The sequence below is a fragment of the Thunnus albacares genome, chromosome 22 (genome assembly GCF_914725855.1).
Source record: "Thunnus albacares chromosome 22, fThuAlb1.1, whole genome shotgun sequence".
NCBI classification, from domain to species: Eukaryota; Metazoa; Chordata; class Actinopteri; order Scombriformes; family Scombridae; genus Thunnus; species Thunnus albacares.
The window spans coordinates 8,835,685-8,852,159 of NC_058127.1; the positions used below are offsets into that span (position 1 = coordinate 8,835,685).

Here is a 16,475-nt window from a genome sequence, read left to right on the forward strand (position 1 = left end):
GAAAAAGCAGCGTGGTCAACACAAAGCAGGGGGCGCTGCTGAGCCTCAAATGCGCCACTAACCATCAAATGAAATTACAAAGTAACAAAAAAAGGAGGAAAGGAGTCCCAACCACGCATTTTTAATTTTGTTTTCCCTCTTTTTCCATGAAACATTCCAGTCAGAATCAAGCAGAAAGACCGTGTTAGGCGCCATTATGGTTTTAAATAACATTTGTTTATTATGAAAGCTGATATGTGGAGAATAGGAGGGGGAGGGAGAGGAAAAAGAGGCGCAGGAGGAAGGGAGGGGGGACGGAGGACTTAATTATTACAGATTGGTGTGTGCGTGGTCGTGTGTGGCGAAAAAGGGGGATACATTATATTACATTTTTAATCGTTGTGCGTATTTGAACCGGGTGTTTGCTTATCGGGGTTTTAGCGTGGTTTGCGTTTTTTTTACACGTCTCCTGCGTGGAGAAGGCCTCTGTAGTGAAATTATAAGGGAAGCAGCAGCAGCAGCAGCAGCTCGTAGTGGTGCGCGTGTTTCCCGCAGGCGTGGAAAGAAAGTGCGTTGTTGTTAGTTGACACGGATCATCATCATCATCATCTTCATCATCATTGTCATCCGGCCTGCTAAGAGCCGAAGCCGGGAGCTGGAGTTTGCAGCAGAGGACTCACCATGGCGGTAAACCTGGACAAGGAGGCATACTACCGCCGGATCAAGAGATTATACAGCAACTGGAAGGTAAAATTGGGCGATTTGAGGCGTATGTCGGGGTTCAGGCATCTATTATGGCTGTTATAAAGCAGAAAAAGTGCTTCTGCTGGAAGGAGATAGACGCTAAGTTAGCCGCGTTTTTCTGCCGAGCGAGTTTCACTGTTGTCGGCGTGAGCGGTGATGTTTCCCTGCGCAGACAACCAGGGATACAAGGCCTCTGTCTGCACGATTTCACTAGCTATTTTCACTTTTAGCTACCCTAAAACGCGTTTCCACCTAAACCTGTTGGGAAGTTATTCCTCCTTTTTGTCTTGTGTATCAGATCTAACAGCCTCGCCACCTCATGTTAGCACACTAATCATCCCATTCACCGCGTTAGCTGAGCTAACGTTAGTTAGTTTTACTCCCAAGCTAACTTTACTAGCCGAGCAGCTAATTGAGTAGTGAACCAGCATCTGCTGCTTTCACAAATAAACGCAGCTGAAGTGGTCACTAAAACACAATTTTCCACATAAATGTGCTCGACATTTTGTCAACTGCCAAGCCGTTAGACGTAACTGTCAGTTTGCAGTAAGCTAGTAATGGTCGCTACATGCTAATGCTAAGTGGCTAATTAGCATCAGAAAAACGCCAGTAACATGTGCAGGATGTCTTCCAGATCCTCGAAATCACTTTTATATAAAGTCTTAAATGTGCCACATTACTTTTTATAACATTGTGGACACTTGTAGGTCTTAAACTCGTTTTAAGAAGTTGTAAAATGTTGTTTCTTGATGGGGGTTTTTCCGTTGAAATTGCTAATTTGCTCTAATTAAACTATAAAATGAAACTTAGTGTGCATTTAAAAATTCATTTAAATGCCTGAAATGAACTTGGTGATACTTGCAATACACTGATGTGCTACCTGTTACCTGGCAGTGCAGCATCAGGTGTTGGTGTTGCTGATGAAGTGTTACACAGCAACTTTTAAGCTTTTTCAACTATTTATTGTTTTTGGCAAATTCCATATGCATAAAATGAAATGGATCAATTGATTAATTTATATAATTTGCTCTTTCTATGTATTATATTGTTTTTATTGAATGTAAAAAGCCTCTTGCTCAAACCCTTTACTGATTTTTTTTTTTTTTTTTTTTTTTCTAATCTTGTCATAATTGAATTCCTTGGCACTTTGTTTCCTCTTTTTGTTCTTCATACTTGTTTATATTTTACTGTTTTGTTTTTTTTAGTTTGACTTTTGTCAATAAAGTTGAGAAAGAAGGATGATGGATGTGGTAGAAACACCTTAATATGTTTTTGTAATATGCCTTTTTTTTCGTGCATAACATCGTCTCAAGAGTGCATTTAATAATTAAAGCATCTTTCTCTGTTTTTTTGCAGAAAGGAGAAGATGAGTTTGGCAAAGTCGATGCCATCGTGGTGTCTGTCGGAGTGGACGAGGAAATTGTGTACGCCAAATCCACAGCCATACAGGTGAGGGCACATCCTGGCCAGAACAGCAGGATGATGATGATGATGATGATGATGATGATTTGCAAAAATCTCTCAGGTTGCCGAGCACAGGCTTTACAGCTTCTAGATGAGATTATCTGGGAGAAAAATGTCAGTTTTCCACAGTCACATCATCTTCTATGCACAGTAAAATTCACTGGAATCTATTATGGAGCAGTTATAGCGAAATTACACAACATCTTAACTAAAGCACTGAGGAAGTTGTGTGGGAGCTAATTTTGTCTCATCAACTTTGGTTATTGAATGCTTGAGAGATTATGTTTGAAAGATCTGAATAGGACTGCAACTACAGATCACCTTAATTATTGATTATTTAAAGCTGCATTAGCTGTTTGGCATTGATAACGGAAATAATCATTAGCTACAGCCCTAGTAAATATACAGATTAGTAAGCGTGAACTGACTTAAATCAGACTTGCTTGTCCACCTGCTTTTTTAATTTACTCATCCTTTTTTGTTTTATTTCTGTCCACAGACTTGGCTGTTTGGCTACGAGTTGACAGACACCATCATGGTCTTTTGCGACACCAAGATCATCTTCCTCGCCAGCAAGAAGAAGGTGGATTTCCTTAAACAGGTGGCTGTAACTAAAGGCAACGAGAACGCCAACGGTGCCCCGCCCATCACCTTGCTCACCAGGGAAAAGGTAACGCACTCCTGTCAGTTTTTGTACAGTTATCTATACACATGATTTGAAGATATTGGGGAGTGATACAGTATGTTTATGATTGATTTTGGTTTGTCAGAAAGAGGAGTGTACACATGTGAATATCTGTTCGTCACTGAGTCAGCCGACCAATGGCGTAGCCCTAATAAATATACAGAAGTCACCACTGGTGTAACTTCTGTAAACTTACTAGAGCTGCAATGTTATTTTATTAAGATTTAATGTTTTTTAGGCGAGACAATGACCATTTGGACTCCCGATACGTGGTCAGTTTATCCAAATAACGCCTAAATGGAAATTTACTCCGACGTTTTCTAAGATGTTCGGGAGCTGCCAGCCGGGTGAGACCAGCCGGTCATCTCAGCTGCTGGCAGCTCGACTCCTGAGGTGATCGGCTGTTCAACAAGTCGTCGTCCCAGGGAGAACGTGATCCGACCAACTGATCTGTGCAGCTCTGCGGTGATTTATCGCTGCCTCTGACGTCTCTGCAGCATTTTTATAGTTGATATAATTCCTTTTGGAAGATAAATGTTGGTCTCAAAGATGCCACATCGGACAGAACAACAGTGCTGCACAGATATCACCACATTATAATTGATATAAATGTGTTTAAAATGAACAGATCAGTCTATATTTAATGTTATAAAGCTACATAACAGTTTGGATTTTTATTATAGCTACATTACGGACTGAATAACATAATTTACTGCATCTTTCTGTCAGTGATTTTATTTTTTTGTGGGAGAAACAGTGTTAGTGGAGCTTTGAGTCGAGATTATTTTGTCACAGATCAGTCGGGTAGGTGTGTTGAAGCTGAGCCGCCGCTGCCAGCAGGCAGAGGGATCGTACTGCGTCCTGCGTTTTTTTTTACACCCGAGTCGAACTTGCCAAGTCCGAACTAGCAAGTACGCACGTCAGAACTTGGCGTACCAGCTATAGAGACAGGCCTTATGTCGAATTGGCTCCGGTCAAAGCCCAGCGCACCTCATGGGGGCTCGATCCACCACATGTCGCCACTTCCTGTGTCTGTTGTTTCAAATTAAGTTTTCTAGCGTTTCATACAGCATCCAGCCATATACCAGGTTTTGACCGAGTGTTGTTGTTAGTTTGAGAAACGAGAGTTCACACTTCCTCTTTTTGTGGGTTTTTTTTTTTTTTTTTCAGCAGTTTTTAATCCTTAGTTGTTCCTCAGCACACAAGTGAGTTTAAATGTTGCTTAATGGATGGAGGGTTCATTCTGGAGTGAAGATATTTCTCATATTTCAATGAATTTGTCAAACTTTGTATCCACTAACTCATCGTTTTTTGTTTTTTTGAATGTGGATATACTAGCCTCTGGTTCAAAGTTCACCCCCATAGAAAAAGGCGTTAAAATTCATGAAATGTTGGATAAAAGATGTTTAGACATTTTTTTTCTTTCTAAGCCTCTCAAATCACCGAGATAAATCACTCTTAAAGTAAAATAATGACATTTATTTTACTTATATACTTTTAACAGCATCTAAAGTTTTAAATGTGATATTGCCACATCCAGGAAGCAGTTTGATCTTCTGTATATATTCTGTCCATCGTGCTTCAGATTAAATCAGATTATTGAAAGAATTAACACTTGATGTCGTGTGTGTCTCTCAGAACGAAAGCAACAAGGCCAACTTCGACAAGATGATCGAGGCGATCAGAGGCAGCAAAGAAGGCAAGACGGTGGGAGTGTTCAGCAAGGATAAATTTCCCGGCGAGTACATGAAGAGCTGGAACGACACGATCACCGCCGAGGGACTAGAGAAGGTAAGACGCTCTTCAAAACGTCATTGGAAAACTGAATTCTTCCAGCGTATTCCTGCGAGCAGGTTAATCCACATCACTAACTCTTCCTCTTCCTCTTCTGTTGCTTCCCTCCCTCCCGCCTGCAGGTGGACATCAGCGCCGTGGTAGCGTACACGATGGCGGTGAAGGAAGACGGGGAGCTCGGCCTGATGAAGAAGGCAGCGGCCATCACCAGCGAGGTTTACTCAAAGTTCTTCAAGGAGCGGGTCATGGAGATCGTTGATGCAGACGAGGTGAGGAGGAGGAGGAGGAGGAGGAGGAGCGCCGGATTCGTGTGAAATAGCAGATGTTTGCATCATACACTGTAACTTAAGCTCCATATGTTGTTTTTTTACTGTCTGAAGAACCTCTGAAAGAGCATTTAAACCATTTTGGGACAACAAGCGCTGTTTTTTTTTTTTTACTGCTGCATGCTTTAAGTTGCTAAAATTTTAGGTTTTGTTGCATTGATCGGTGTGTTCAGAGTTGCAAGTCATTTTTTAGGCTGTGTTTAATCACTCTCATGCTGCGTTTATGTCTTATCGTTGGGACTGTATGAGCAAGATAATCGGTGGGGGGGGGGGGGGGGGGGGGGGAGAAATGTTCACGTCTGTTGCCTGGTTGCATCTGCAAGTCAGATAATTGTGAATTTCACAGGACAATATCTCCCACTTGGTGAAAAGAGCGACAGAAGTGTCAACAAATTGTTGGCAAAATGACTGCAAAGCCTCATTTGCAGGCAATTACATCTAAATAATATCCAATATTAACACGTATACAAGTGATTCAGCTCATTTTAAAGGAGCTGTACGCAGTTTATCTGTTTCATGTGTTAAACAGCTTTTAAAAGATGCCGACTTCTATTTAAATGATGAATAAGAAGTTGGCCGTTGGGTCGACCATCATGGAATAAAGTCTAAATAAGGAGAGGTTTTCTTGGTCTTCTCATTCTGCCAACATTGTGATTATCTCTGGTAAACACAGCTTTTGAAAACATGAAAAGTCGTCCCATTTGCCAAAAAAAAAAATACACCAAATTTTTGAAAGTTTTGTCTTGACACTAATATGTTTCCCATCGGTTTAGTTTTGAACTTTTTGCCAGTATAGCTATATGACGTGAACATCCAGTAGCCTGTGTTGGAAATCAACCCTTCAAATGTGACTTCCTCGCTTTTTTATATCCTCTTCTCGTTTACAGAAAGTGCGTCACAGTAAGCTGGCGGAGTCGGTGGAGAAGGCCATCGAGGAGAAGAAGTACCTGGGCGGCGCGGACCCGTCCACGGTGGAGATGTGTTACCCCCCCATCATCCAGAGCGGAGGAAACTACAGCCTCAAGTTCAGCGTCGTCAGGTAGCTTCCCCTCACAGTCACAGTGACGTGTTGGTTATTTTATTCTCCTTTTGGTGGGGAAAAAGTAAACTCTTAGTTGACTCTTTTTCCTTTTTAAGTCAAGCTACAAATTAAATTTTTTACAGCTAATGATTATTTGCATAATCAATCAATCCGCAGATGACATCTTGATTAATTGTTCTGTCTATCAAACGTCAGAAAATAATGAAAACTATCCATCACACCTCCCTAAAGATTGTCGTCTTCTAATTGCTTTCGTTCTGTCTGACGAACAGTTCAAAATTCAGTTAATTATCACAGAAAAGCAGAAAATTCTCACACAAAAGAAAGACTTTGATGACTGAAACGGTTGCAGATTGTTATTTTTTTGATCAATAACTATCACTTCAGCTCTAAAATGTTGATATTTTCTAAAAAGATAAACCTGAAATCAAATGTCAGTTGCTGTTAAAGGAGTAGTAGTACATTTTGGGAAAGAGGCTTTTTCAATGCTTGTTCTTTTAGATGAGCTATATTGATTTTAACAGTATTGATTTGTGAGTTTAATAGCTGCTGGTCGGCAGATTTATTTAATCTTTAAACACTCAGCTTCATATTTACTGCACAGACATGAATGGTGTCAATCTTATCATCTAACTCAGGAAGAAAGCGAATAAGCACGTTTCTGAAAACCTTTTATCTCTTTTTAATGTTTGTGAAACTGACTGAATCTAGTAGGTGATCACACAGAGATTTAGGAAGCAAAACTTAATTGGAAGAGTTGCTGTTCTGACCTTTGACCTCACCAGAAGGAGACAAGACAAAATCTGTCCCACTTAGTCCATCATAGATCTCACAGTTCGTCATTTTAACCGACACTTTCTCTTTCCCGTGCCAGCGATAAGAACCACATGCACTTCGGTGCCATCACGTGTGCCATGGGGATCCGCTACAAGTCCTACTGCTCCAACCTGGTCCGCACCCTCATGGTGGACCCTCCGCAGGAGATGCAGGACAACTACAACTTCCTGCTACAGGTGGAGGAGGAGCTGCTCAAGGAGCTCAAACACGGTGGGTTCAGGAGCATGCTGGGAGCGTGGGAACTCTTGTTGGGAAGAAGTGGATGCAGGAAAAAACAGAGAAACCTTCAGCATGTTTGTGTGTGTTTTCTGAATGTAAGTCATGTTTTCTGTCTCCTCCGCAGGCGTAAAAATCAGCGACGCCTACAACGCTGTTCTGGAGTACGTGAAGAAGGAGAAGCCAGATCTTGCAGCAAAGCTGACCAAAAACCTCGGGTAAAGTCATGCAGAAGCCGTCCACCTCCCTCCCTCCGCTACCTATACTCAGCCGCATTCACACACTTGTCTTATATCTTCATTTTATGTTTTTGTAGGTTTGCAATGGGAATCGAGTTCAGAGAAGGCTCGCTGGTTTTGAATGTCAAAAACCAGTACAAACTGAAGAAAGGTGAGGATGTCGTCTTTGTATCTGACATGAAGTTACTGGTAATATGTAGCGCTGATTAATTTCTTTATTTAATACATGTATGATGGTAAATAACATAGTTGATAACCAAAGCTTGTGTGTGTGTGTGTGTTGCAGGCATGGTGCTTAGTATCAGTTTAGGTTTCGCTGACCTTGTGAACAAAGACGGCAAGAAGGACGAGCAGAAAAAGTACGCCTTGTTTATCGGCGACTCAGTACAGATCAACGAGGTGAGACACACTTCAATCCAACTTAATAGGAGCATAAATGATGAAGAGGAGCAGTTTTTTTTTTTTTTGCTCTGTTTAAAAGGAAATGGTGAATATGAGCATGCTTGTTTTGTTTTTGTAATTGAATTTTACATTTCAGTATATTAACCATTAATTGAAATGTGTGTAGCTTTAGAGAGATTGTAGATCTCACCATTGTGTAAATCATATGTGGAAAAAGTGACAAGCGCACATTTATCACAACCTGAAATATTTCTGTAACAGGAGGAAGCCGCCACGATACTCACACCAGTCAAGAAAAAGATAAAAAATGTGGGAATCTTCCTGAAGGTGGGTGTCTTGGTTTGTCAGAGTTGAACAGCTGCCTGATTAAACCTGAATGTTCAATATCAGTTTTTCTATTTCACAGCTTTTTATTTTTTTTAAAGCAGACCACTTGCACCACATGTAATCCAATGACAATATGTAATGGGTTACCTCTTGTAGGTACATATATAGATTGTATTTCACATTTTTTTATACTCCAGTTATATAATGATGATAATTAAGGTCAGTTTCTCAATACAGATTCTTTCATTGACATTTTCAGTCTAGTCGTCCTGTTTGGACACCTGCAGTCATTTCCGTGTTATAGCTTTACTGCTGGCAGCCAAAAGTGTTTTAAAGTCCAACTGAAATCATTTAATCATCTCTGTGCAGTAAAAAATAAGATCAATGGGTTTTTTTTTAAATGTATTAATAGTTTTGTATCATTAGAATAAAGAAAAAAGGTCGCATTAGAGGCTTGTTTGATTGACATTAGCTGGCAGGCTAACGGTGTTGCACCGTACAGAACAGAGACAAAAGTAAACTGCTGTAGCTACAAGCTTGGACATGATAATGTGTCACTAACAGGGATTTTGAAGAGCAATAACCAAACCAGCATCAAATGTGTCTGAAGTGAGATTCTCAGGTATGTTAACGTGTTGTTTAATGCGCTGCAGCTGAGCAGTTAATTAGCTGTCTAGCTTGCTAACTGACATTAGCGGCACGCTTTTCCTCAGTGAGTGTTTGTTTGGTGACTTGTTCAACAAGTTAAGGTGCGAGAGAAGACGTATGTTCATGTTTGTAAGTTAGATAAGAAGGAGACTTTAGAAGGAAAGCAAACGTGGGTCGTCGTTTAGAGTCTGCGGCTCTCGTGTTGTGTAGCAGGATGCAATCAGGCTCAGTGTGACGTCTGCTTTGCCTATGATGGAACGAGTTACCGTGTTATGCAAAGTTTGATTTGCTGTATTAAAATATGGACTCCAGCTATGTAAGCAGGTGACGGAGCAGTATTCAATCGAAATAATGTAAAACTAGGGGGTCCCATCATGAAATCAAAGAAAAATTGTACATTTCTCCCCGGACAAGTGATGTGTGGAGCAGATTTGTATGCTGTACCAGACAATTTAATGTCAGTTGGACTTTAGAGATATTCATTCTGTGCCATACTTGTATCTTTTTTTCCCCCCCAGGTATAATGTAACGTCAGTTTTCATGGGCTTGTCTTGCTTTTTTTTCCCCCCTCAGAATGACGACGAAGACGACGAGGAGGAAGACGGCGACGACGCCGAGGAGCTGCTGGGGAAAGGAGCTCGGAGCGCCGCCCTGCTGGCAGACAGAACCAGGGTGAGTCGTGAGTGTGTGTTCAAACATGTTTCTGGTCTTCAGTGTTTATTTGCCACCTTGACAGAGCGTAATAACTAAGAGTGTGAATGTCTTTGTACTCTGCCAGCTACTTGGGAAGGTAAGTATTTATAGTTTTTCTAAAATCTCATCAGCTGAACTGGTTAATGTGTTTTAAAAAAGAAAAAATCCACTTTTTTTTGCGTATGTTATGATTTTCTGACCATCCACAGCCGTGTACTGCATATGTCTACTCCGCATGTATGTTGTGTTTTTTTTTTTTTTGTTTTTTTGTTTTTTCTTGTTTTTTTCATCTTTTGTAAGAAAAGAAAAAAAATCTCGGACTTGAGGTTCCTCCGTGTGATCACTCAGTTGTGTCTTTTTGTCAAATTCAGAACGAGATGACGGCGGAGGAGAAGAGGCGGGCTCACCAGAGGGAGTTAGCCGACCATCTGAACGAAGAAGCCAAGCGTCGTCTGACCGAACAGAAAGGAGAGCAGCAGATTCAGAAGTGAGTGGTGGAGGCCAGAAGAGGGCGCTAGACGTTAGAATAAAAATAATAATAACACCAATAATTCATGGCAATTGCTGGGTTTTATCAATATTTCTGTAATCATAAATGATTAAGTGCCTGAATATTTCTAGAGTGTTTGTCAGCAGATGTAAAATTAAGTTTCTGGTCATAAATTGAGTTCACTGTTTTTCTCTCAGGGCCAGAAAATCAAACGTGTCCTATAAGAACGTGTCTCAGATGCCCAGAGAAAAAGACATCAGAGAAATGAAGATCTTCATCGACAAGAAATACGAGACCGTCGTCATGCCCGTCTTCGGCATCGCCACACCATTTCACATCGCCACCATCAAGGTTTGTTACCTGTCGCTGTCTGCCAACTTTTTTTTTGGTTTCTGCAGGAATCTGTTTGTTTTATTGTTGCTTTTTTGTTCCTGTCTAGAACATCAGTATGTCTGTAGAAGGAGACTACACCTACCTTAGGATCAACTTCTACGTCCCCGGCAGCTCTCTGGGACGACAGGAGGGAAACATCTTCCCCAACCCCGACGCCACATTTGTCAAGGAAATGTAAGTATTGACTTTGTCTGTAAGATCATCCGGTAAAGACTTTTCTCAGTGTCCAGTCCAAGAAGGACAAATATGTCCAAAAATGTTTAGTCTAGAAAAACAAAACTTGCGCAGTTTTTATCCTCCTCGACTGATGATACTTTCCTCTCAGCACGTACCGAGCGTCTAACCTGAAGGCTCCCGGCGACACGTCGGTGCCCTCCACCAACCTGCAGAACGCTTTCCGCATCATCAAGGAGGTACAGAAGCGCTACAAGACGCGAGAGGCCGAAGAGAAGGAGAAGGAAGGCATCGTCAAGCAAGACTCGCTGGTCATCAACCTCAACCGCAGCAACCCCAAGCTCAAGGACCTTTACATCAGACCCAACATCGCACAGAAGAGGATGCAGGGCTCGCTGGAGGCACATACAAACGGTGAGGAAGAGGAGATCGGCTCCTCTCGTAGATGAGTTTCAAAACTCCTAAAGTGCAATCTGGTGCCTAAACTTTCACATATATTGTTTTAATGAAATCTCTCTCTCTCGTCTCCCCCGGACAGGTTTCCGTTTCACGTCGGTCCGCGGTGATAAAGTGGACATTCTTTACAACAACATCAAACACGCCATCTTCCAGCCGTGCGACGGGGAGATGATCATCGTACTCCACTTCCACCTCAAGGTGTGTTTACCAGTCCGTCCATCTCACAAAAAAAAAAACCTCACAGCACCACTTTCAAACTCAAGTAAAGGAAAAGTTCAACATTTTGTGAATAAATAAGATTGTTCACTTGAAGATCGATACCACATTCATTACTGTACAGTTAGTTTAGTATAAAGATTGGAAACAAAGAAAAACAGAAGCGTTAAAAACGACAATTTGTGGTTTATGTGAGTTGTGTGTTGGACGTTGTGGAGTCTTGTTGTCACCATGAAGTCGGCAGGCAGTTAGCAGGAAGTCACTGCACCAGGCTAAGAAATAGAAATGAGAGATCCACCATAAAACCACAACTTGTAGTTTTTACACTTGGTTTTTTTGCTAAATACTTCATGTTTAGAGTGGCATCGAAAGAAAGCAAACAATTTCTTCAAATAAAAGACCACATCTACCTGTTAACATTGTTCAGTTTTAGCAAAAGATTCCTTTGTGTGTGAATTTATATATAAATTTGTATCATAATGCTGCTAGGAATAAATTACAGTATTTAAAATTGTAAATCATTTCTGTGCAGAGACTGGTAGGAAAAATTGCCAATGTTTTTATTTTTTCCTTCACTCTTTCCTCCAGAACGCCATCATGTTTGGTAAGAGGCGCCACACGGACGTCCAGTTCTACACAGAGGTCGGGGAGATCACCACAGACTTGGGCAAACACCAACACATGCACGACAGAGACGACCTGTACGCCGAGCAGATGGAGCGGGAGATGAGGCACAAGCTCAAGTCCGCCTTCAAGAACTTCATCGAGAAGGTGGAGACGCTGACGAAGGAGGAGCTGGAGTTCGAGGTGCCCTTCAGAGACCTGGGGTGAGTCAGATACACTCTAAGAGACGTAAAGATATTAAAAAAAAAAAAAAAGATTGAGATGGAAGGTGAAAAGGCAAAGAAGAGTGTGGAAAGCAGGTTAATAATTTTTCTGTGCATCTTTTCTCCAGGTTCCAGGGTGCCCCCTACAGGAGTACCTGCCTGCTACAACCCACATCCAGTTCCCTTGTCAATGTTACTGAATGGGTGAGTGAAGACGCTGAGCCAGTCTGTTACTGTCCTTATGAGTAAAAACATCAGACCATCACCTCATGGAGATTGTTCTGGGATACTGTAGCTACGATCGTTTTTTTAACTTTGTACTGATTATTGAAGCCATGAAGGAAAATTAGTTAGTTCGTCCTTTTTAAAAGATCAAGAAAAACATATTGACTTAAACTTTTAACTTATAAACAAAAAGTATATCCTTATGTTTTAAACAATATTGTGTTCAGCCTTTTAAAGTACTAATTAAAGATATAATGTGGGACTTTTATATATAAATGAAAGTGTTTTCTCTATATTCATTCCACCGCTGCAGAATTATGAGTGCCGCTGCTAAAACTTTACAAGATCATTAATATCAATGAGCTACAAATGATTTTCACTTGCACATTGCACGAGCGTGATGACGCTCGTTACGTTATCACGGAAGCGTTTTGAGTCGTTAACTAAATCCCAGAATAATCCCTCTCCTCATTCTTCTAAGGACATCTACATGAAAGATACTGCTTATAAGAGAGTGTAGCTCCTTTTTAAGTATTAAGGTAGTGTGTAGTGAGTGTGTGGTTGAGCGACGAGCGGCAGAAAAGTGACGGTTAGCAGTAAGTTGTCAGTCTGTCGGTAAATGTTCAGTACAGGTTAATAAATGCTGCAGCTTCTCAAGAACAAGAAAAGTCTTGTCTGTTTCCCCAAGTGCTGGAAAAGTGAGGAGGATTAGCTCCAAAGTTAGCGACAGTAGGTTAGCCTAACCTGACCAGGCTCACTTAAGGTGGACTGACCTTTTAAGGTAGACCAGCTAATCTCATTTTAGTGTCAATCTCAGCTGCTCCTAAACAGAGAAGTGCTGAACTGCTGAGTGTCTGAGCCCATCACCGCCAGATAAATCTCTCTATCCAGTATGCAGAGTTTTTAAATTGGCGTCTGATGAATTTCCTGCGCTGCACATATGCATTTATATAATATCTTTTAAATATTGTATTCATGTTCACTAAAACGTTTATCAATTTTTATTGTCTTTAGCCGCCATTCGTGGTGACTCTGGATGAGGTGGAGTTGGTCCACTTTGAGCGCGTGCAGTTCCACCTGAAGAACTTCGACGTGGTCATCGTCTACAAGGACTACAACAAGAAGGTCACCATGATCAACGCCGTGCCCGTCAACTCCCTGGACCCCATCAAGGAGTGGCTCAAGTAAGGCTCAAGGACGGAAACGTTCTCGTAAGCGACGAGTCAGACCAGCCGTTCTGGTTTTTGTGAAATGCGTTGCCTTCTCTTTTTCAGCTCGTGCGACATCAAGTACACGGAGGGAGTCCAGTCTCTGAACTGGACCAAGATCATGAAAACCATCGTCGATGATCCAGAGGGCTTCTTTGAGCAAGGAGGCTGGTCTTTCTTGGACCCGGAGAGTGAGGTACGCTCACTGGTCAACTTCTTTTATGTATGTTCGGGTATTTACGTTTGTTATTATATCATCTCACTGTGTCATTTTGCTCTCAGGGAAGTGGTGAAGAGCACGACTCGGAGTCTGAAATGGAGGATGAAACGTTCAACCCCTCCGCAGATGAAGAGGAATATGAGGAAGAAGACAGCGACGAGGATTACAGCTCTGAGACCGAGGAGTCTGGTTCAGGTAAAGGAAACTGCTTTACTCTAAAAGTAACGTCAAACATTTTCAGCAAATGATTTGTATCTAAACAACTATCTTCCCTGCAATCTCACACTTGGTCCGTACCGTTGTCTGCTTTGTTTTGTAGAATACAGCGCGTCACTGGGCAGCGAGGAGGAGAGCGGGAAAGACTGGGACGAACTGGAGGAGGAAGCCAGGAAAGGTTTGTATCTGGAGTTCTGGAGAACTTCATTCACAACTTGTCATGTGTTCAGTTGGCTCGTTTCAAAAGATATTTAATTCAGTTTCATATATACAACAAAGAAAAAAAACAGCAAATCACCACATTTGAGAAGCTGAAACCAGAAATTATTATATTATATATTGCTCAGTTATTCAGATAGATTATCAGAATAGCTGCTGATTAATAATTTGTCCATCGTCTTATCAATCAATCATTGCAGCTTGTGGTCAGCAGATGTCGTGTCTTGATTGTCTAGTTATTCACACAACTACATGCAGACATGATTGTACTGCAAGAACTGATTGAGTTTCTTATTCTTCATCAATCAGCCTGAACGTAATAATAATAATAATAATAATAATAATAATAATAATTATAATAATGCAAATATCACAACCATAAGAATATAACTCAAGCTTTAGACATAATTTCACTTCTCCCTGCTGTGAAATATTGAGGAACTAGAGTTGGTCTCAATGAGCTTCTTGCCTCACAAGATTTAGGCAGATCTGATGATCAACTGGAGACCCAAAAAACATTTACTGGGTAAAAATCTCAAAGATGAAAAAATACTCTGACACTGCTATCTCCATCCCAATTTTTTTAATTCTACATGGACATGAGATTACAATAGCTTGAAATCTTTTTGAGGAGATTTAAATTGCAAATTTTAATAGAATTAACTTAACATTGGCATTTGTAGGATCCCCTCCCTTACAGACATGGAAGGGTTAGGGTTATGTTTGGACGTTTTCAAATCTGCATTTTTTTTTTTTTTTAAGTTAAATTGAAACGGACTGGTTCATTTTCCTCCTCGGTGTGATTCATTTAGTCAGGTCTGAACACGGTAATCATTCTCGGTTGCGGGACCAAAACCACCGCACTCGGTTCAGTCTCAAACAAACTCTGGAGCGGGTCGTTTCTGGTGGGAACAGGATCTGACCTCGAACTGACCCAACTTCTAAACGTACTCTACAAGCTAAACGGCTCCTGTAGCCGTGCATGTTTTACATACTGAGATGCAGACGAGCAAAATCAACAGTTGTTAGCTGGAGAAAGAATTGAGGTGAACTAGCGCAACAAAGCACTAAAAGCACATCATATTTGGCAGAAAGGATCGTCTTGCTTTGTTTGCATTTTCGTTCCCTCCCCGGACACATCTGACCAATGAGAAAAGGAACTTTCTCATGTGGCATTTCACAAGACCAAACTATAGTTTTGAAAACGCCTTTAAATTCTACTGAAGCAGATTTTATAATTAGTCCAAATGCATCTTGTAAACTTTGAGAGTACTTCATAGATTATACTCAATAGTGAAAGACCATCAATCAGTCCCTCCAGGAAACTGCGATTTTTTTGCAATTGCAATAATTAATGCAAATTCAAGAAATCTCCACAAAATTGGCAGAAACTTTCAATTTTGCTTTTAAAATTAACCGTAATATCATCTGTGCCCTTTTAGCCGACAGAGAGAGTCACTATGAGGATGAGGATACCTCCAACAACAAGAAGAGGAAGGTCCGGACTCAGGCCCCGCCCAGCAAGAAGAAGCGACGATCCTAAACGTCTCACACACACACACACAACACACACACGTATACACACACACACACACACACACATACTGCCAAACCTAGCGTACCCGACCCCCCCTTCTGCCCCAACTGGCTCTTTTGACTCGTACACTTCACACAAACACACACACACACACACTCAGATAAACAATGTGTATATAGACGTAGAAGCCCCTTATTTTTGTGTTGGTCAGTGAAGTGTCATGTTGAAATGGTAAGAAAGTACCAGCAAGGCAGTCAGACACAGACTCCATTAGGTTTTTTGTTTTTTTTTTTTCCTCTTCATTCCTTCCTCATTCTCTCTCTCTCTCTTTTGTTTCCACCTCCCATCTCCATCCATCCATCAGGGTTTCATATCTGTGTGCTTGTGTGTGTGTGTGTGTGTGTGCATGTGTGATTAAATGGGTTTTTATTGCAAGCATTGTTTATTTTCTGTTTAAAACAAAAAAAAGAAAAAAAAGAAAAAAGATGACTTTCTTAACTAATGGATAATAAAAGTCTTGACATATCTTCTGCCAAGTGTTTTATATAAAACCCTCTCCACCTCCTCGTCTACTTTTCACTTATGTTTTCTCCAGTTCGTTAAAATTGTGGTTGTAAAATGGAACATTTGCCTTTTTTTGTTTTTGTTTTTTTTTGAGGGGGGCAGATAATTCATTTTCTGATTTCCTTTTTTTTTTTTTTTTTTTTTTTAATAAGGTTTGTAAATTTATGCACACCGGTGCGCACACACACATACACACCTTCTCCCTCGCACTTGTCCTCCTCTTTGTCCCCCCTTTTTTGTTCATTCTGAGTAGATATGTTGTACTGTTAATTCTGAAAAATCCTGTTTTTGTTTTTGTAATAAAATTAAAAGGAACTGTTTGTTTTTTGAA

At 40.9% G+C, this 16,475-nt stretch overlaps 1 protein-coding gene across 1 annotated transcript; it reads left to right on the top strand.

Moving 5' to 3' along the window:
• The first annotated feature begins 77 nt into the window (after positions 1-77).
• supt16h (SPT16 homolog, facilitates chromatin remodeling subunit) lies at positions 78-16,475 on the top strand. Its single transcript, XM_044341375.1, has 24 exons — positions 78-726; positions 2,080-2,172; positions 2,687-2,857; positions 4,511-4,663; positions 4,789-4,935; positions 5,880-6,031; positions 6,909-7,081; positions 7,215-7,305; positions 7,404-7,477; positions 7,613-7,725; positions 7,990-8,055; positions 9,277-9,375; positions 9,768-9,883; positions 10,084-10,237; positions 10,326-10,453; positions 10,605-10,867; positions 10,992-11,110; positions 11,717-11,955; positions 12,084-12,159; positions 13,195-13,364; positions 13,455-13,584; positions 13,671-13,803; positions 13,928-14,002; positions 15,486-16,475. The coding sequence occupies exons 1-24, from the start codon at positions 661-663 to the stop codon at positions 15,584-15,586; spliced, it is 3,102 nt and encodes a 1,033-aa protein (XP_044197310.1). The 5' UTR covers positions 78-660; the 3' UTR covers positions 15,587-16,475.

Bases quoted from the DNA above. Each gene is read 5' to 3' on its own strand.
- supt16h (XM_044341375.1), top strand. From the start codon at position 661: ATGGCGGTAAACCTGGACAAGGAGGCATACTACCGCCGGATCAAGAGA. The intron at 8,056-9,276 runs GTGGGTGTCTTG...TTCCCCCCTCAG, and splicing joins ATGTGGGAATCTTCCTGAAG to AATGACGACGAAGACGACGA. The intron at 12,160-13,194 runs GTGAGTGAAGAC...TATTGTCTTTAG, and splicing joins TTGTCAATGTTACTGAATGG to CCGCCATTCGTGGTGACTCT.